Below are 21,307 nucleotides of genomic sequence, written 5' to 3' on the forward strand. Positions count from 1 at the left end.
GCAATTTTCTTTCATATTTGTTGTTATGTTTCTTGCTATGATTTCCGAGTAGTGAAGTAAAGTTTATAGGGATGGGATAGATGATTTTGCGTTCTTGATCGGTTAGGATGTCTTAGTTGATTGAATATGTTTAATATATTTCCTTCTAGTTTGGTGTACTTAATGTTGTCAACAAACCGAGAGGGTGAGATTAGATCTAAGGTATTTTACCACCGAGAGGTGTAGATGAGATGCTTGAATCAACCAATGCTAGAGGTTTACTCACTTAGCCTAAGAGATTAGATGAGTAAGGGGTTTACTGACAATAATGAATCGGATCTTAATGCCTGCTTGGTCATGTTTCTCCAACGAGAGTTGGGTAGGGGAGTGATCAAGGTTGATTGTTTCTATCACGAGAGTGTTTTAACAAGATTTTAGAGATTCATTGTCTAGGAAATATTTGCTTGAGGCATGTAAGGCATCTGTACTGGTTAGGAACACTTAGGATTCAATTACCCCATCCTTAGAAGCTTTTGTATTTTAATTGCTTGCATTTTCATTCATCACTCGATCTCTTACCCGATCATGTACACGATAACCTACATCGAGTAACCCCTCGAGTTGTTCATATTTCATTTGCTTTCTCGATCACCCCACCCGATCATGTACTCGAATGCTTGCATCAAGTGCTTAGGTCGTGTGGTTCTTTGTTTATATTCTTTTCTTTTATTATTTTAGGATTGTTAGATAAAACCTATAATTGCTTGGCTTGACTTGCATTGTTCTGATTGCGTCCTTCCTGCTGAGCATAAACAACCATTTGGATTAATAACCCTTTGTACTACAACTGCATAGAGAATTGATACCCTGGGTGAAAAGCCGGCTATCAAGAGCCTATCTTTTACAAAAGCAGACTGTGTTGGCGAAATGAAATCTGACAAGAGCTTTTTAAGTCTATTCGCTAGTAACTTTGATATTACCTTATACGTCACATTGCAACAGGAAATGGGGCGATAATCTTTCATCTCATACACAAGTTTTTTCTTCGGTGTGAGAGCTAGGATAGTTGCATTGACACCCTTTGGTAAGAAGCCATATTTAAGAAAGATTGAATGGAGATTACAAAATCAGACTTGATGATGGACCACGTTTCCTTCAAGAATTCCACCGTGAAACCATTAGGCCCTGGACTTTTCTCATGTGGCATGGAAAACAGAACTCCTCTGATTTCATCCTCTGTAACCGGAGCCTCGAGAAGTACTTTATCCCTCTCTGGACAACGATACTTGATTAGGTCGCGATGAATTCCTCAAACAGACCCGTTTAATGGTCCGGTTTGTGCGCCAAGAAATCTCGAGAAAACCGTTCTACCTCATGTTTCATCTCTTCCTGTGTGTCAACCACTGTCCCATCCTGACACTTGATTTTGCAAATTGCATTGCGAGCTTCTCTAGCTTTAGCAGCGTTGTAAAACACTTTATTATTGCCGTCCCCAACCCTTAACCAGTGGAGTTTAGACCTCTGTTTCAGAAATCTCTCCTCAAGCCCCGCAACATGCAACCACCGACTGTAGGCTATTGATTGTTGACACATGTCTGTTTCGGTGGGAGCAGAAAGAGTAGTTGTTTGACATTGACATAGTGTATTAAACGCTTCTCTGGTTTTCTTTGTGAGATCTCCAAGTACCTCTCTGCTTAGCTGCTTTATTTTTGGTTTAAGAGCCTTTAGCTTCTTTGAGAAACGAAATATTGCAGATGTGGACGAATAAATAGCCTCTCTACCATCCCAAAACTCTTGTATCAGTGGTTTAAATTTGTTGTCTGAGACCAGCGCATTTGTAAATTTGAAAGGTTTTTTAATGCGGACAACATCTTGCCCCATCTTGATACGGCAACGGAGGTGATCTGAACACCCGCCAACCTCAAAAACTCCATATGATTGAGTATGCATCTGATGCCATACTATATTAACCAGAACCCTATCGAGTTTTTTGCAGATCAGTTCTACATCACGCTTGTTACACCAAGAGTATAAAGGGCCATGCGAAGGTATGTCCTGTAAAGAACAGTACCGGACAACCTCTTGGAAATCACTCATCCCTGGGGACACAATCTGGATTTGATCATGGAGAGAGTGCTCCTCCGCCTCTGGTATTTCGTTGAAGTCACCATAAATCATCCACGGCTTAGTGCGGATCACTGGAGAATCCTAGTGATTCTTTAAATCCTCCCACAAGACCTTCCTCTCTTCAACGCTGTTAGATGCATACACAAAAGATACAAAAAACTCATCCTGCTTACCATCAGCCAGTACTGAACATGTTATCATCTGGCCACTAGTAAAGAAAGGAGTGATCCTCACCCTAGGGCTCCAGAACACCCAAATTCGACATCTTTGATTGAAAGTATAATTGGATATAAACGACCAATCCGGAAAAACAGAGCCCACAATCCTCTCTGCCTTATTTTCCTTAACCATTGTCTCTAGCAAACACCCAAATTGAAAATGTTCACTCTTCATCCAGTTTTGAACGACGGAAGGCTTAGAATATTTGTTAAAACCGCGGACATTCCAAAAGAAGTTCGACAAAAAAAATTATTGGTGAGAAGACCTCTTACTCTGATCCCGGGGGTTCTGAGTCTGAGGGTTATAACCAGCCTTTTTAGCCTGCTTTGTGGCACGAGGAATGGACTTCCGCAGCTGCACTGTAGGCTTAAGTCCTTGTGTGTTCTTTGTTCTCGCATCCACAACAGTTTCAACCGCAGGTAAGGTAATCTCCTCTACATAGCCGTGAGTAGTTCCTGCAGCGTCAGAAACCTCTATGTCTACAGCTTCATTTTTATCCATTTGATCCCCCATTGTAGCTACCACATGAGCCCCGTGTTGCCCAATATCTAATTCAGAGCCCACAATGTCGTTTTTCCCCTGTTCTTCAACTTCATCCTCACAACTCTCACTAAGCACAAAGTAAGAATTGGAGAGAATGGAATCTCCAAACCGCTTCGCAGAGTGTTTGTTGCTGATGATAGCACTCGGCTTATGAGCAGACTTTTGAGGGGTAATCCATCCCTGATCTCCATTAACATCCTCTGAGGCCTGAACTTCATCTCGCTCTGCAAGCAGAGCAGTCTTTTACACCTTCGGCTCTTGATTCATCACCAAATTACTTTGTACTGGAGCGGGAAGAGATCCAACAACATCGTTTGGGGGAGTGTCCTGCGTGAGTGTTAGACACGGCGACTGTAAATGACCACATTTCTTACAAGTGCTACACTGGGGAGGTAACCAAGGGTATGAGTAACTGGCGACCACATCCAGTTCACCCTCTTCTTCACCCACTAAATGAAACTCTGTAGGTAAGACTTTTGTCAAGTCGGCTTCCACAAGGATCTGAGCTTCCACAAAATTAACTCAAGACTCTGTCATTGGATACAACTTCAGTGGCTTACCCACTACACTAGCTAAAAACTCCAAGCCCTTATGCATAAACATAGAAGGTGGAATGTTGTTTAAGACAACCCACAGTGGGATAGAGCGCATAGCAGGCTGTGCCTCTTCTGCAAAAGGTGTCCACTTAGTCACAAGCATAGGAATACCAACAATATTCCACATCCCTCTGTTCAAAATTTGTTGCCTCATTGCGGCATTACAAACTCGGAACTTGACTGTTGTTGTATCATTAAAAACAAACACATCAATAAGAGAAGTCTTATCTCCCAGACGCCAAATATTGTTAACAATCATATGAATCGTACCTACGTGAGGTGCTGGTGCATCCAAAAACTTGCCAATTATGAAATCCTCACACAGCGGCTTTGCGTCCACAAAAACCTCCCTTGGGACTATCACTCGATCCTTTCCATCGACCTTGGAAATCACAAACTCCTACTTAGTGAAAGAATGTTGTTCAACCGCTTTCACCCATGACTTCTGTGCAATCTTCGCCACAGATACCTTTGGCGATGACCCTAAAGTCGAAAAATCCCTTTCTAAACCAGAAACCTCCGTCAGTGTACTCTCCATACCCTTTCCCAGACTAGTACAATCTCCCTGCAGTTCCCTCCCCTGACTCGCAAAGGTCACCGGAGAACCAGACCGCAGCGGCGGATCCGCCAGAATCATCAGCCTTGCAGCGCAAGTGAAAAAAACCCTAATCGCCTAAAATATCACCCTCCATGTCAGCAAAAAAAATGATATTAATTTGGAGGACAGGTAGAATATAAAAAAATGAATACACAAGTGCAAGATAACAACATATATTATATAACCTAGATCAACTAAACATATAGCATTCTTATCGTCGAACGATAGTACGTCTTACAAGAAAGTGAGAAGCAAGAAAATTGTATAAATACAATGAGCTCATTGGAATAAATTTTGTCATAAAATAGAAAAGATATTAAGGAAAATATATAGAAAATTACTTATTCTAAAAATGTAAATACTCACTTCTATATAAATATAGATCGTCACATATTATTCATCTAACAAAAATAATTTATTTATAAATATTGCTTTTAACTTTGTTCTATTGGTCAATTTTTTTTAATGGGAAGATAATTTTTTTTTATTTTTTTAAACCAAAATATACTCCTATTTTCTACTTTTTCAGTTTAGAATAAGTAAGATTAATATGTTGACCCAAAAAGAAATGGAAGATTAATATGTACATCTTTTTTTTTCTAATACTGTATTTTTAATTTTCTTTTAGTAGTTTTAGATTGTTTTATTTAATTTATATTTTCATCTTTCAATTATTGAGATTCAGATATATATTACCGTACTTATAATTTTCTATTATTTTATTAATTATTTCAACCTTGATTCGTTGGTTGTAGACATTTTTCTCGTGCAAACATAATTGTTGGTTGGATAAAATAGGCTAATCAACACAAGCCTATAACAAACATAGATAGATTGGAAAAACATAAGTCGTTGCTGATAGATCCATAGGAGCTTGAAGATAGAGGCTACATCATGGTGTGTCAAAAAAACTTTCATAAATACATTGGGAATTTAACATTAGTTACTATCAAAATATTTTGTGACGTTGGAATCTAGGGGTCAATTAAAACCCAAAGCACACTCAACCACGATCTAGTGGTGTCGTCGTAGCACTTTAGGGTCGAATCCACAGAGACCAAGCGATGCACTATGAAACTATAAAGATCAAGTATAGCTAAAGCAATAAGAAAGATTGTGTTTCAAGTAACCGATCAAACGCAAAATTTAAATAGAAGTTTGTAAATAAAGAGAAAGTATTAGGCATAGGGAATCGGTTAGGGGATACGATCACAAAATTAGGTGATGGGTTGGGATAGCTTTAGGAACCGTTCTTGAACTCAAATCTCAAATATAAAACTAACCTACTGTCGCAGCATTAGCTATCTATGCAAGGAATCGAATAAACTCTAAACCGTCGTTTGAATCTAAACAATCCTAGCAAGCAATAAGTTCAAGTTTGATTATGTTCACAAGGTGCCTCAACTTCAACTGTCGTTGGCTAAGGATCACCTTACTCACCTATGTTCTTTTCAAGCAATTCAACAACACTTTTGATGCCTAGATGAATTTAACCTAAGATCATAAACTAGGTAGCTAGTCTAGTCTAAGCAATAAGAACAACAATAAGTGAAGAACTCAATATATCAATCCGAAATCTAACAACCTAAGTTATAGAATCATAAAACCCCCTTTGAAACCCGAAACCCAACAGAGAGACTACTCAGACATGGCAATCAAAGAACAGCAAATCAAGGATGAAGAAATCATAATCGAATTGCAAAGAGAAATAAAAGGGTTCAGAATTCTTCTCCAAAGGGTTAGAAAGGATAAGAGATCTTCTTCCAGGCTTACAAGTGCTCAAAAACGGCGTAGAGTAAAAGTTTTCTTTCTAGGGGTCGAGCCCCATGCTTAAATAATAAAATAAAACCCTAAAAAGTCGGTTTAAAACGAAAAAGGAAAGATTGCGTCGGGGTCGGGATCGGTCGATCCGAATGTGGATCAGTCGATCCAGGATGCTTTTTCTGTGTTCGCTCCATCTGCTTGCTAGTCCGATCAGTCTTCACCAAATTGGCTCCAGATGCTTGTTTTCATCCCCAAAACACTCAGTTTCCTTCAAAAGCAACCTAGAACCTGTACAAACTCATAAAAGACTAAAAAGACTCTAAAAGCACACTTTGACTCAATAAAAGACTCAAAACAAACCTAAAAACTATGGTTAAAACCTATAAAACACAGACACATCAAGGGCAGAGCCGAGATTCTCTCTATGGTGGAGGAGGTTGGACGCAAAGTTATCTCCCCAAGTGAGAAATGTGAGAGAGGTTTGACGCAAGGTTATCTCTCCAAGGGAGGAAGGCAGAGCGAAGGTTATCTCCATGGTGGAGGAGGTTTGACGCAAGGTTCTCTCCATAAAGGAGGAGGGCAGAACCGAGGTTATCTCTATGATTAGTTATATACTATTGTGATGTAATTTATTTGTTATTCAAAATGTTTTTTGAGCCAACAATTTTAGTGATTAAAGAAAACAATTTTGTGTGTAAGGGTTGGATAGTTTTTCCTTGTGTTGTAGGTTTCTAGACTTAACCTTTATTGTGTTGTCTAGGATCCGAACCCTTTAAGTAACTGGCTAAGTGGTGTAGAATCTTTGTATCTTTTACTCGTGTGTAAAGTACCTTGTGTTCTTTAGCCGTGTTTGTGGTGTTGTTGTTGTTGCTTGCTAATCTTTGCTTGTTTAACTGCTTGCTTTGATTTTGCTTGAGTTTTATAGGTTGCATAGTTAATTATTTTGCATAATTAGCTTGCAATGCATCAGCGCGATTGATGAGGATTCACGTAAGTCACCACGAAGCGCGATCAGACAAAAGAGAAGAATTTCAAGAAAGTACAAGAAAGCCCAAGGAAGTTCAAGAGAGTTCATCCAAGAAAGGACAATCAGTTTTTAAAAAAAAAGAAAGAGAAAAGAGCAAAAAGAAAGAAATAATGGAGGAGGATGAGGCGAATCCTAAGAAATCGGAAGAGCAACAGAGCGGTGCAAATCGATTGAAATGGCGAAACAAATTGAGAAGGTCGAACCAAGTATGAGCAAGAAAGTGCGAGAGGTAGTGCATGGTCCAAGAGTTAAGTGCAAAAGAGGATGCAAGAAGATAATTCTTAGAAGATGAATTTGTCTGCAAATAGACAAAGAGGGTGCAAGAAAATAATGGAAGTCGACCAAGGGAGGTTAAAACATAGTTTATGTTTTGAGGCCAGTAAGGTTCTGCTGAACCAAGTGTAGCAAGGAGTTGGTGGAAATATGGGAGTTGAACAAGAAGTTTGCAATTGGAGGCAAACATTGAAGATGGAGAAGTCGATAATTTCCTATCAAGATCATTTGATCAAGTCCAGAGTTGAAGTTAATAAGGGACGGTGATTGTATAAGATAAGAAATTGGAGTTCAAGAAATTCGGGAGAGAAGCTATGCGGAGCCGAAGAAATCAGAAGAAGTTAAAGATCTACAGAGCGCAAAGTTAAAAAAAAAGGGGGCCAAGAAAAGTGTCAAGAGTAAGCTGAAGAAAGAGAAGTGTCGAGTCGAAGCATCTAAAAGAGATGAACGAGTCATGGTACGTTAAGGAGGAAGCCTTAGTACTGAAGGAGTTTGAAAATGGAGAACCAAGTGGATGCTGGAGATGAAGAAGCTTTCCCAAAAGCATTAGCCAAGGGTGTAAGCGGAACAAGTGTGGAATTGAGTAAGGCTATGGCACCAAGAGAGCCAAGGAGAAGGGAAGGAAGATTAGTTTTCCAAAAGTGTTTCAATGAAGGTATCAATGTGATGGTAATCACAAGACAAGGATACCTGTACCACGAAGTATCGACATCACAAGGAGAGACGAAGAAGACCTGAGAATTCGGGGACGAATTCGTATAAGGGGGGGGGGGAGAATGTAGTGACCCTCACCAAGGGGTAATTTTTAAAAATAAAAACCCCTGGCCAAAGGACTGGAAAGGACATAAAGGGAAGGCAAGGAAGGAAGATAGAAGAATTACGGAAAGAATGTCCGAGAAATTCTGGACAAATCGAGAGATGGTCAATGGTACCATGTACCATATACCGTACCAGACGTACGAGCATGTACAGACGAACACCGAACGATCAAGGACGCGTGCGGACGTGAACCAAGGATGGGAAGGAGCCCACTAAGGGAGGATTATTTTAATTAAATTGGAGTTAGTGGAGGATTATTTTAATCAAATTGGAGTTAGTGGAGGATTATTTTAATCAAATTGGAGTTAGTGGAGGACTATTTTAATCAAGGAGGAGTTAGTGGAGATTAAACAAAGTTTTAGTGGCCAAGTGTTAATGTTAAACACTCACAAGTGTTAAGCAACATGCACTAAGGAAAAAGAAATGCATCTCATGCATTGGCCACCTCCACCGCCCAAGCTCTCTATTAATAAGACTTCACCCTTCTCATTTTCGCAAAAGAATACAAGGAGAAAGGAGAGAGAGACGTCTGGAGTGAGACGCTGACGGGACGAGGAGGGACGCTGTTGCGGCCGAAGAAGGACAAGAGCGGGACGCTGTTGCGGCCGAAGAAGGACGAGAGCGGGACGCTGTCTGACGCGAAAAGAGGAAGTTGTCTGTTCCGCGGTGCAGTGAAGTCCGACCATCATCGGCTGTGTAGGGTGAGTTCTGCGGTAATTGTGTTTAGGGACTGCATAGATCTTTAGATCTTTGCATGTACCCTTTTGCTTGTTGCATTTAGACTAGATTCATGATAGAATCAGTTTAAAGTTGATGCATGCGAAATATGGTAGGATTCATGTTAAGGGAACATCGAATTGGAGCTAAGAATCACCATGCAAGATGAATTTGGATCATTTTAAGTAAAATTGGAACGCTTAAAAGTTGGTTAAGAGGATTGCATGCATGTTGAGATTTAGCGAATTTACTAGCAATATCTCTTGCTTAAAACCGGTTGCATGCATGATTAAATTGGGAAGTTTGTTAGCAATTTTTATTGCGTAAAATCGGATGAGGTTAGCTTGCATTCGTAATCGAACTTGTTGCATTAATATGCTTAAGTGGTTTAAATGGATTGCATGCTTGTAAAACAATCTAAGTCGCATGAATTGTTATTCTATTGCTTGTTGATTGTTGCATGTTTTCTTGCTTGTGTTGCTTGATTTTCTTGCTTGATTGGTTGGTTTATTTTAGCGAAGTCTCTTGAATTTGTTTCTCGAGTCCTATCTAGAAATAAGTGTCGATCTTCTGTTCCAAATGCGGTTCTGTCTCGCGAGAGTTCCTGATGACCACTCGTGCGGGACAATGTCACGGCTAGCTAGCTACTAGCGTGACCGTTAGATGACGATGTAACCTTTGGGGGCTCATGCTGGTTACCTTTGTGGTTTCAGCATGGGAAGTGTTGTGGAATGGAACAGATTATCGAGGGCCCATAGGTGAAGGAGTCTAGGGTATTTCAAGCGTCCCTTGTTTTATTCTAGTCGTCCTTGCAAGTCGTGTAAGAGTTAAGAGTCTATTGTGTCCAAGTGAGCATGCCTATGAGCAGTCCTTGTACCTCTAGTCATCTTTCTCTGTGTTTAGCGAGTATAGTTCGTCCGAGTAGAGTCGTGTCGTTCTAATTTCTCTCGCTTGTTTGTTATTTGTTGCTTCTGCTTTGTTTCTGTTGCGTTACTTTGATTACTTGCTTGCTAATTTGCCTTGCTTATTTTATTTGCTTGCTGGGGTAGTCGGGTTGGGAAGTAGAATCCTGTTTAGGAGAAAGGGGTGCCCAGGCTCACTGAGTAATCTTAGATTACTCATGATTATTTTGTTTTGCAGGAAGCCTAAGTGAGTCTAGAGCTGGAGCAAACATTAGGGTGCCGGATAGAGTTTTCTTGTGTTCTTTGTAAAACCCTATATTTTTATAAGCGATTTGTGACAAGTTATCCGACTATCTTTATATATTGCTTTAATGATTACAAAGAACACAAGAAAACCCTATCTGGCATCCTAATGTTTGCTCCAGCTCTAGACTCACTTAGGCTTCCTGCAAGACAAAATAATATCATGAGTAATCTAAGATTACTCAGTGAGCATGGGCACCCCTTTCTCCTAAACAGGATTCTACTTCCCAACCCGATTACCTCAGCAAGCAAGGAAAACAAGCAAGGCAAACTAGCAACCAAGTAATCAAAGCAACGCAACAGAAACAAAGCGGAAGCAACAAATAACAAACAAGCGAGAGAACTTAGAACGACACGACTCTACTCGGACGAACTATCCTCGCTAAACACAGAGAAAGATGACTAGAGGTACAAGGACTGCTCATAGGCATGCTCACTTGGACATAATAGACTCTTAACTCTTACACGACTCGCAAGGACGACTAGAATAAAACAAGGGACGCTTGAAATACCCTAGACTCCTTCACCTATGGGCCCTCGATAATCTGTTCCATTCCACAACACTTCCCATGCTGAAACCACAAAAGTAACCAGCATGAGCCCCCAAAGGTTACATCGTCATGTAACGGTCACGCTAGTAGCTAGCTAGCCGTGACATTGTCCCGCGCGAGTGGTCATCGGGAACTCTCGCGAAACAGAAACGCATTTGGAACAGAAGATCGACATCACTATTCTAGCTAAGACTCGAGAAAAAAATTCAAGAGACTTCGCTAAAATACTTACAACAACTCAAGCAAGAAATCAAGCAAAACAAGCAAGGAATTTCAAGCAAGAGAACATGCAAAAATCAACAAGCAACGAGGATGATAAGTCAAGCAACTTATGATCATTCTACATGCATGCAACCGATTTATACAACTTAAGCAAATTAATGCAACAAGTTCTTTTACGCATGCAAGCCAGTTTGATTTAACCGTTTAAATCCTTTATGTCCAGTTAAGCATGCAACTAACCTCAACCAAATTATGCAATAAAAATTGCAAGTAAATTTTACCAATTTACTTCATGCATGCAACCGATTTTATGCAAGAAATATTGCAAGTTAAACCTTCACAATTTAACCATGCATGCAATCTCTTTATCCAAATTTTAAGTACTCCAATTACTTAACATTCACCCAAGTTCATTTTCTCATGGTGATTCCTAGCTCAAATTCTATGTCCATTTAAACATGAACCTAGCATTAATCCTACCATATTTCGCATGCATCAAATTAAACCGATTCTAACATGAATCTAGTCTACATGCAACACGCAAATGGTGGCCGCAAGGATCTAAAGATCCATGCAGCACCACACACAATTACCGTAGAACTCACCCTTACACAACCGATGATGACCGGTGATGTTCACATATTTTACCCTGTTTTCCCTTAATATATTCACATCTTTTGCATCCTTTTCTATCCTTTTTGACCATTATTGCATAGTTTTAGGATTGTTCTTGCATTAGAGTGTAGTTGCATTGCATTTGCATCTTTTCTTGCATAAACAGGTGATTTTGGAGCCTAAGGAGCATGGAAGCAATGCTGAGGAAAAGTGAAGCAATCATGAGGAGAAATCAAAGGAGTTAAGGCTGGAGAACCAAGGTCCGGAGTCCAACTCGACTGCCCACTCGACCAGACACTCGACCGTGTGCTGAGAGTGACTCGACTGAGTGGAAGGAGCACAATAAAACCCAACTCGACCGGTCACTCTACCGAGCACCGGGTCGAGTTGGCCGAGCCGCCTGGCTATTTTGTCTTTTAGCATTTTTAGGGCGTCCTCTACTTTTTCTATTTAAAGGCCTTGTACCCTGCAGCCACCAAGAGTCTAGCTTTTTAGATAGTCAAAAACCTAGTTTTTATCCTTTTGGGAATTATTCCTTCTGCACTTTTATTTTTAGATCTTGTACCTCTTTGAAGGAGAAAAACATAAGATTCTTGGATTTTGTTGGTTCCATAACTTTCAAGATATTAAGAATTCGTGCTTGATTCCTTCTTCAATATTGTAGATCTTTGCTTTATCATTCTAGTGATGCAAGTTTCAGTATTTTCTGGGTTTATTACTTTGTTGTTCATCATGTGTTCTTGTGAGTAGTTGCTTAGGATCTTGAGGATGGGTTAGGCTGGGTTGTGTTTGAGGTTTGTTTGATTTGGTCAAGCTTGATTGTTGTAGATCTCTTCTAGGCTAGATGTTCTTAATGCTGGTCCTATAACCGAGAGGGTAGGATCTGATCTCAAGTATCTTCGCATCACACCAATGTCTAAGGAGCATAGATAAGGCTAGATCTAGAGACTATCATTAGGATTGCTAAGAGATTAGAAGTCTTGTTTGGTATTTGACATATTGCTTAATGCTTGCTTGTGTAGATTCTTTACTTTGTGAGAACAAGTCTAGAGATGCATGAGTTTGATTGTTTCTTGCCATGAGAGTGGATTAAACATGTCTTAGAAATATATGTCTAGAGATTAGCTCAAGTTGTTTGAGATTTGTTGACCAAGTTAGATGACCTCAATCATTAGTCCAGCCCATGAATCCCTCCTCAAGACCTTCCTTGTTTATTGATTTCCTAGCCTAAATCCTATTGTTTGATCGTTGTTTGATTTGCTTTTGTATTGCTCTGTTTTTCTTGCATTGCTCTGTTTTCCGGATTTGTCCAGCTCGACCCTGCACTCGATCTACACTCGATCGAGTGCTTCCTCGAGTTCATCCCCAGAATTCTTGTTTATGCTTTGTAGTTGTCCTGTCTTGTTTCCTGTTTCATTTTAGTTGCATTTCTGCTGCATTCACTTAGTGTCCTGTTCATTACTTGTCTTGCATTTAGTTCATTACTTGCATTATCATATTTCTATTTCTGTTCTTGGTTCATCATAGCTTTGATTAGTCTGTTCTCTTTACATTTAGCATCTATCTTAGTAGTTTTTACTTTCTGCATTTTACATTTGTGTCAATAGGATTGTTAGTGACAAACATCCTTTACATTTGGCTTGACTTAGACATTTATGCACATCCTGATTGCTTGCAAACTCTCAGATTGGATTGACACCTCTTATACTACAACTGCATAAGGGGGAATTGAAACACCCTGCCATCCATTCATTTCATATCTCACCATTCCATACATTCATCATCCATACCACAAAAATATATGTGTTTCAATTTGGCGTTGTTGCCCATTTGAGTGTTTATTTGTGACAATTAGGGTTTATATTAGTCTAAGATTAAGTTCATTTATCCCCTTGTTCTCTATTGATCTTGATTCTTCTACTGCTTGTTTGTGATTGAGTTTCAGGTACCAACTCGACCTTCAACTTGACCGTCACTCGGCCGAGTGAGTGCTCGAGTCCGTGATCGAGTCAGAAGCCGAATACAAATAGACCTCACCTCCCAATCGACTCGACCATCTACTCGAGCCTGCCTCGACCGAGTGCATGTCCGAGTCTGTACTCGAGTCTGTTGATGCAAACAAGATCCAAGGGTTATCACAATCTTCAGAGACTCTTTGATCACATCAATCGACCACCAAGGGACCTAAGACAGTAGAGAACAAGAATCAATCAGGAACAAGAACAACAAGTGCTAATGGAGCAACAAGATCAACAAGCTCCAAGGGGAAGGAACATTGGTGTTGGGGATGCACCTAACACACACAACCAAAGAGATGGTATTGTGCCTCCTGCAGTTGCTAATAATAATTATGAAATCAAGAGTGGATTGATCTCCATGATACAAGCCAACAAATTTCATGGGTTGCCAATGGAGGATCCTCTAGATCACCTTGATGAGTTTGACAAGATATGTGGACTCACAAAAATCAATGGAGTGAGTGAAGATGGCTTCAAGTTAAGGCTATTCCCATTTTCCCTTGGAGACAAAGCTCATCTCTGGGAGAAGACTCTTCCTACTGGAGCAATAACCACATGGGATGCATGCAAGAAAGCTTTTCTGGCCAAGTTCTTCTCCAATGCAAGGACTGCTAGGTTGAGGAATGAAATCTCAGGTTTTGCACAGAGAAATAATGAAAGTTTTTGTGAGGCATGGGAGAGATTTAAAGGATTCCAAACTCAGTGTCCCCACCATGGATTCAGCAATGAGTCTTTGCTCAGAACTTTGTACAGAGGAGTTCTACCCAAGATTAGAATGCTTCTTGACACAGCTTCAAATGGCAACTTCCTCAACAAGAATGTGGAAGAAGGATGGAAATTGGTTGAGAACCTTGCTCAGTCAGATGGTAATTATAATGAAGATTATGATAGATGAAACACATTATTTTGTTGGTTATGGTGATGATGTATGGAATGATGACTTATGAATGAATGGATGGCAGGGTGTTTCAATTCCCCTTATGCAATTGTAGTATAAGAGGTGTCAATCCAATCTGAGTGTTTGTGAAAAATCAAGATGTGCATATGAGTCTAAGTCAAGCCAGATGTAAAGGTTTTTTGTCACTAACAATCCTATGATGAAATGGAAAGTGCAGAAAGTAAAACTACAAGAACTAGGAGCTAAATGCAAATGGAACAGAGTGATTATGACAAACAAAAATAGAAACTATGGAAATGCAAGTATTGAACTAATGCAGGGTAAGTAATGAACAGGATACTAAATGAATGCAACTAGGGTGAAACAGGACAAACACAAATCATAAACACAAGTTCTGGGTTGGAACTCGAGCAAGCACTCGATCGAGTGCTGATCGAGTGCAGGGTCGAGCTGGACAAATACGCAAAACAGAGCAACACAAGAAAAACAGAGCAATACCAAAACGAATCAAACAACGATAAAACAACAGGATTTAAGCTAAGAAATCAATAAACAAGAAAGGTCTTGAGGAGGGATTCATGGGCTGGACTATGATTGAGGTCATCTAACTTGGTCAACAAATATCAAACAACTTGAGCTTATCTCTAGACATATATTTCTAAGACATGTTTAATCCACTCTCATGGCAAGAAACAATCAAACTCATGCATCTCTAGACTTATTCTCACAAAGTAAAGAATCTACACAAGCAGGCATTAAGCAATATGTCAAAAATCAAACAAGACTTCTAATCGCTTAGCAAGCCTAATGATAGTCTCCAGATCTAGCCTTATCTATGCTCCTTAGACATTGGTGTGATGCTAAGAGGCTTGAAATCAGATCCTACCCTCTCAGGTATATGATCAGCATTAAGAACATCTAACCTAGAAGAGATCTACAACAATCAAGCTTGACCAAATCAAACAAACCTCAAACACAACCCAGCCTAACCCATCCTCAAAATCCTAAACAACTACTCACAAGCATACATGATGAACAATAAAGTCATAAACCCAGAAAATACTGAAACTTGCATCATTAGAAAGATAAATCAAAGATCTACAATATTGAAGAAAGAACCAAACTCAAATTCTCAATACTAAGAAAGTTATGAAACCAACAATATTGAAGAATTTAGTCTTTTTCTCCTTTTAAAAGAAGTACAAGATCTAAGAAAATAAAAGTGCAAAAGGAATAATTCTAAAAAATGTAAAAACTAGGTTTTTGACTCTCTAAAAAGCTGGGCTCTTTTTGTGGCTGCAGGTACAAGCCCTTATATAGAAAAAGTAGTGGAAGCCCTAAAAACGCTAAAAGACAAAATAGTCAGGCGGCTCGACCAACTCGACCTGGTGCTCGGTCGAGTGACCGGTCGAGTCGGCTCCTCTTGTGCTCCTCCCACTCGGTCGAGTCCCTCTCAGCACACGGTCGAGTGTCTGGTCGAGTGGGCAGTCGAGTTGGACTCCGAACCTTGGTTCTTCAACCTTAGCTCTCTTGCTTTCTCCTCATGATTGCTTCACTTCTCCTCAGCATTGCTTCCATGCTCCTTAAGCTCCAAAATCACCTGTTTATGCATGAAAAGATGCAAATGCAATGCAACTAAACTCTAATGCAAGAACAGTCCTAAAGCTATGCAATAATGGTCAAAATGGATAGCAAAATATGCAAAAGATGTGAATATATTAAGGGAAAATAGGGTAAAATATATGAACATCAACACCCCCAAACTTAGTCTTTGTTTGCCCTCAAGCAAATAATCAAGACATAAGTAGGTAGGTAAGGGTTGAAAGTGGGATCTCAGCTCCTAAAGCTTGCAAATAGACCACCTTTAGCATTCTTCTAAAGCTCAATCCATTTTTATGAGAGAACCTTGATATTGATAAGCCCCACTCTAAAGAGAGACCATCTTCTTACTCTTAAGACATAAAAGCATCTTGCTATACTCTTCTTTTTCTTTCTTTATTTTCTTTGACTGAAACCATCTTTAAACAATATCATACTTTCCATTCTTTCACTAGACTTTGATTTTACTTAAAAACATTCCCCTCCTAAAGACTCTAACTTTTTCTTTCTCTTTTCCTCTTTTCTTTTCTTTCTTTTTCAAACAACCAAATCCCAAACCCAACAATGAAATCACCTAGTCCTATCTAGTTTGGAAAATGCAAACTAGAACTACACAAGGCATTATTCTTGTCAGTTCAAACCTAACATTTTCTACCAAGCTCAATCCCAAAAAGGCCTCACACACTCAAGAATAAACATGGCTTGAAAGAAGGGTTGGTTAGGGGTATTGGAAACTGATTTTAATGATTCAATCAGCTACTTGGATCAACAAGAGTGGTAAAGAGGAGAAAGATGATCCAAAAATGTATATGATATCCATGAGTTTAAAGCAATGCACACATTGATATTTAGCAGTCAATATTAAGCTTTTATAAGTAGGAAATGGTGTCAAATCACAACATGCTTCAATTTAGACCAAATGCAATGCAGGAATTCAAGACTTGGTTCAATCTTATGCTTCTAACCACTCAACTAGCATCAAAGTACTATTAACTTGGGCATTGATCCTAGTCTAGTGAATCAAGCAAACTAACAAGGCAAAGCTCATCATAGATCCCTAATGCAAATAATATACAATCCTACATGAAACATGCTAAACAAGATCCTAATATGCAATGCAAACTACATGAACACTCTTTTTTTATAAAGATTTTTGCAAAAAAATTCAATTTTTTAGGGTTTTTCTATGCCTTAGATGCTATGCAAGTATTAACATGATGATGCTAAAAATTTGAAATAAGAAAACAAAACACAACATCAAATGCTATCTCAAACCCTTCCCCAAACTTAAATCACACAGTCCTCTGTGTGAAAGAAATTTGTAAGAGGATTCAAAATCAAAAACAAAACACAACATCAAATGCTATGGTATTTACAAGGGAAGGTGATAGTGGTACCTCAAGGATTGGAGAAGAAACTGTCCACATCCTCTTGCATGATGTCAAAGGTGTAATTGGGGTCTTGTTGATGACTTGGAGGTGGAGATTGGGGCAGCTCGACGATGGGAATCGACCGGGGCTCGGTCGAGTACGTGCTCGAGTGGGGCGTCGAGTGGTTCTTCCAGCTTCTCCTCTTGATTGTAGGCGATCATCAAAACGTTCCATGGAGCTTGCAGCCGCTTGTTGAGACTTCCTTGTAATCCTTGAAGACATTTTCGAATAGAACTGAAGGGAATAGACTCAAAGCTTAAGTTTAATAGGTTAGTGACCCAAAAACTTAAAAGAGCTAAGCTTGAGCAAAAGATGAACTTTGAGAAAGATTTTAAAACTTGATTTTAGTTGTTTTGACCAAATGAGAGAGTGTGAGAGACATAGGATCGTGTAAGGCTTTATTTAAAGAAGCTAAGGGGGCAAGGAGACAAGGGTGGAGCGTCCATACCATTCAAATTTGAAATGAGAATCTTTGACCTGCTTTTTGCTGCCACTCGACCCCACACTCGACCAGCACGTGGTCGAGCTCCTTGACCAAAGTTTGAAATTTCAAAATTTTTCTTCTTGTTCTTCCCTCCACTCGATCATTCTGGAGAAATGAGAATCGAGTGGGCCTTAGTTCTTTGCCAACTCGGTCGAGTACCTCTCGTGGGCTGGTCGAGTGGGCTTGCGAATCTCCTTCCCCAAGTCCAAATCTCTCCATACCCATCTACACTTTTTCATTGAAAGGCCTGCCCAACACAAACATAAAAAAAAAACACATCAAAACTACTAAGAAAATAAAGCATATTTACAAAGGATACCTTAGGGACTTCCTCCCTAGTGAGCTTGTTTAGAGTCACTAAGCTTGACTTTGGCTGCCTTCTTAGGCTTTGTTTAGATACCAAGGAGGTGATGAAATCCTCCCTGGCACTTCTTGATCACTGTGAGTCTGATCCTTGATCACCTCACCCTTAACACACAAACCATATTTCTTCTTGATTTTGAGCCTTGGTCTTGCTTTCCTCAAAGACCTCTTGTTTAGCTTGACTTGGAGATCCTTAACCATACCAGTCAACTCTTGAACTGACATCTTAAGCTTTTCCACAGAATCTTCTTGAAGAGGGAGATTGTCCTTTGGAGTTGCCACTTCACTTAAACCTTCATGACCACCTTTGTCCTTGATAGTAAAAGGTTGATCATCAATGGTAGGAAGGTTGGTTGGGTTATAGATGTTAAACTTCATAGCTATATCCTCAGAAATGTTCAAGGTCACAAGACCTTCCTTAACATCAATAACAGCTCCAACTGTGGCTAAGAATGGCCTCCCAAGGATGATAGGATCTTCAGGTTCCTTGTCCATCTCCAATACCACAAAATCTGTATGAACCCTTGCTCTTCCTATCTTGACTGGAATATTCTCCAATTTGCCAATCACATCTCTGTTTGAACCATCAGCTAGGCATATATGAAGGTTGGTGGACTTGAAGTCAGTGTGCCCAAGCTTTTGTGCTATAGAATAGGGCATCACACTGATAGATGCTCCCAAGTCACATAAACACTGGTTGTAGTGAAGATAGCTAAGTGTGCAAGGCAGATAGAATGGACCTGGATCCTTAAGCTTAATTGGGATGATTACTCGTCCAAGGTCTTCAAGATCCTTCTCATCTTGAGCTTGAGCCTTCTTCTTTGATAAATCAAGCAAAAAATCCTTATAGAGAGGATATGGATCATACTGTTCCAAGGCAGGTCCTCTCTCTTCTTCTTGGTAAGCAATGATGATCTCTTGTATGGCCATCACTTCTTCTTGTTTCTCAATCACAACCTCTTCCTTCAAAGCCTTCTCTTCCTTTTGTTGCAAAGTCAACATTTGTTTTTTCTCAATGATTTCCCTTAATTCCTTAAGCTTCTGTGCCTTGAAACGTCCTGGGAATGGTAGAGGCGGTTTATAAGCAGGAGGGATGTACTTAGCAGGCTTGACAGCTTCTGACTCTTCAGCTCGATCGGCCACTCGAACACTCACTCGGTCGAGTGCATGCTCGAGCACCTGGTCGAGTGAAATACCAGAGTCAGTCTGCTTTGCACAAACTTCACTCTGAGCTTCAAGAAATGACCAATCCTCCCCAACTTGAACTTCACTGTCCTCAGTGACTTCCTCTTCAAAGATACGAATGGCTTTGGCAGTAAACTCCCTTGGGTTTTGAACTGCTTTTCGAGGGAGTTGGGTGGGTTTTTGGAGCTAAAGTAGATGTTATATTGCTCTCCATATACTTCACTCATGAGTTAAGACCTTCAAACTTCATATTGAGATCATTATATTGTGATGTTAACCTTTGATTCAGCTCAGCAAACTATTTGGCTTCCTCAATTTTCCCATTGGTTTGCCCAATCAACAGCTGTTGTATCATTGCTCTTAGGTCTTGTTCCTGGCCTTGGTAAGTCTGAAACCCTGGTGGGGGACACAATTGGGGCTGGAACACTTGTTGCTGCTGCTTGGGTGCATAGTTGTGCTGTTGTTGAGGCTAAGGAGGTGGATAGACTTGGTCTTGAGGATTGGCTACATTGGTGCTCCTATACGAGAGGTTGTTCTGCTTGAATCCTCCACCTTGGTTGTAGCCTTTGTATCCTCCTCCTTGGTTCTGCATATAACACAACTCAGCAAACTCCCTATCTCCTTCTTGGACTGGAGCTTCTTCTTCACCAATGAAGTGAATGATTTTTGACTGGCTTAGGAGAATCTTGTCAAGCTTCTCATTGACCATCTTTAAATCCTGCTTGTATTTGTCCTCTTGATCAGTGGAGGGGATCCTCATGGTTCTACCATAATCTTCATTATAATTACCATCTGACTGAGCAAGATTCTCAACCAATTCCCATCCTTCTTCCACATTCTTGTTGAGGAAGTTGCCATTTGAAGCTGTATCAAGAAGCATTCTTATCTTGGGAAGCACTCCTCTATACAAAGTGCTTAGAAGGGACTCATTGCTGAAGCCATGGTGAGGACACTGAGTTTGGAATCCTTTAAACCTCTCCCAAGCTTCACAAAAACTCTCATTATTCCTTTGAGCAAACCCAGAAATTTCATTCCTCAACCTAGCAGTCCTTGCATTGGAGAAGAACTTGGCCAGAAAAGCTTTCTTGCATGCATCCCATGTGGTTATAGCTCCAGTAGGAAGGGTCTTCTCCCATAGATGAGCTTTGTCTCCAAGGGAAAATGGGAATAGCCTTAACTTGAAGCCATCTTCACTTACTCCATTGATTTTTGTGAGTCCACATATTCTGTCAAACTCATCAAGGTGATCTACAGGATCCTCCATTGGCAACCCATGAAATTTGTTGGCTTGTATCATGGAGATCAATCCACTCTTTATTTCATAATTATTATTGGCCATAGCAGGAGGCACAATACCAGCTCTTTGGTTGTGTATGTTAGGTGCATCCCCAGCACCAATGTGTCTAGGTCTATGATCATGGTGATCTTGCTGCTCCATGACTACTTGTTCTTCTTGTTCTTGAACTACTCTTCTTTGCTTATGTCTCAAATCCTTTTGTAGCCTATGGATGTTGTCAATAGGCCTTTGAAGACTGTCTTTGCCTTTTGACCTTGTGTGCATCAACAAACTCGACTACAGACTCGAACAGGTACGAGGTCGAGCGCAGGCTCGAGTGGGTGGTCGAGTCGACTGGGAAGTGATGGCTATTTGGATCCGACTTCTGACTCGATCAAGTGCTCGATCACGGCTCGGTCGAGTGGTGGTCGAGTGGGTGGTCGAGTGGGTACCTGAAACTAAAGACAGCCAAGCAAAAGAAGATTCGAGTTCAGTAACGTCACAAGTGTATAAACAAACTTAATCTTAGACTAATAATGATCCTAAATGTCACAAAACAAATTCAAATCGGCAACGACGCCAAATTGAAACACATTATTTTGTTGGTTGTGGTGATGATGTATGGAATGATGACTTATGAATGAATGGATGGCAGGGTGTTTCAATTCCCCTTATGCAGTTGTAGTATAAGAGGTGTCAATCCAATCTGAGTGTTTGTGAAAAATCAAGATGTGCATATGAGTCTAAGTCAAGCTAGATGTAAAGGTTTTTTGTCACTAACAATCCTATGATGAAATGG

The 21,307-nt window shown here is 40.1% G+C and overlaps 1 protein-coding gene and 2 non-coding genes across 3 annotated transcripts; 1 reads left to right on the forward strand and 2 right to left on the reverse strand.

Moving 5' to 3' along the window:
• Positions 1-1,302: 1,302 nt before the first annotated feature.
• LOC147929686 (uncharacterized) lies at positions 1,303-2,157 on the reverse strand. Its single transcript, XM_087480692.1, has one exon. The coding sequence runs from the start codon at positions 2,155-2,157 to the stop codon at positions 1,303-1,305; it is 855 nt and encodes a 284-aa protein (XP_087336818.1).
• Positions 2,158-13,886: 11,729 nt separating this feature from the next.
• LOC147929687 (small nucleolar RNA R71) lies at positions 13,887-13,993 on the reverse strand. Its single transcript, XR_015579025.1, has one exon. It is a non-coding gene; the product is annotated as a small nucleolar RNA R71 (small nucleolar RNA).
• A 6,174-nt stretch (positions 13,994-20,167) lies between these two features.
• Positions 20,168-20,274, forward strand: LOC147929688 (small nucleolar RNA R71). Its single transcript, XR_015579020.1, has one exon. It is a non-coding gene; the product is annotated as a small nucleolar RNA R71 (small nucleolar RNA).
• Positions 20,275-21,307: the final 1,033 nt, after the last annotated feature.

The sequence above is a fragment of the Camelina sativa genome, chromosome 13 (genome assembly GCF_030686135.1).
Source record: "Camelina sativa cultivar CO46 ecotype springtype chromosome 13, ASM3068613v1".
NCBI classification, from domain to species: Eukaryota; Viridiplantae; Streptophyta; class Magnoliopsida; order Brassicales; family Brassicaceae; genus Camelina; species Camelina sativa.

Coding starts and splice junctions, on each gene's coding strand:
- LOC147929686 (XM_087480692.1), bottom strand. CDS start 2,157: ATGATTTATGGTGACTTCAACGAAATACCAGAGGCGGAGGAGCACTCT.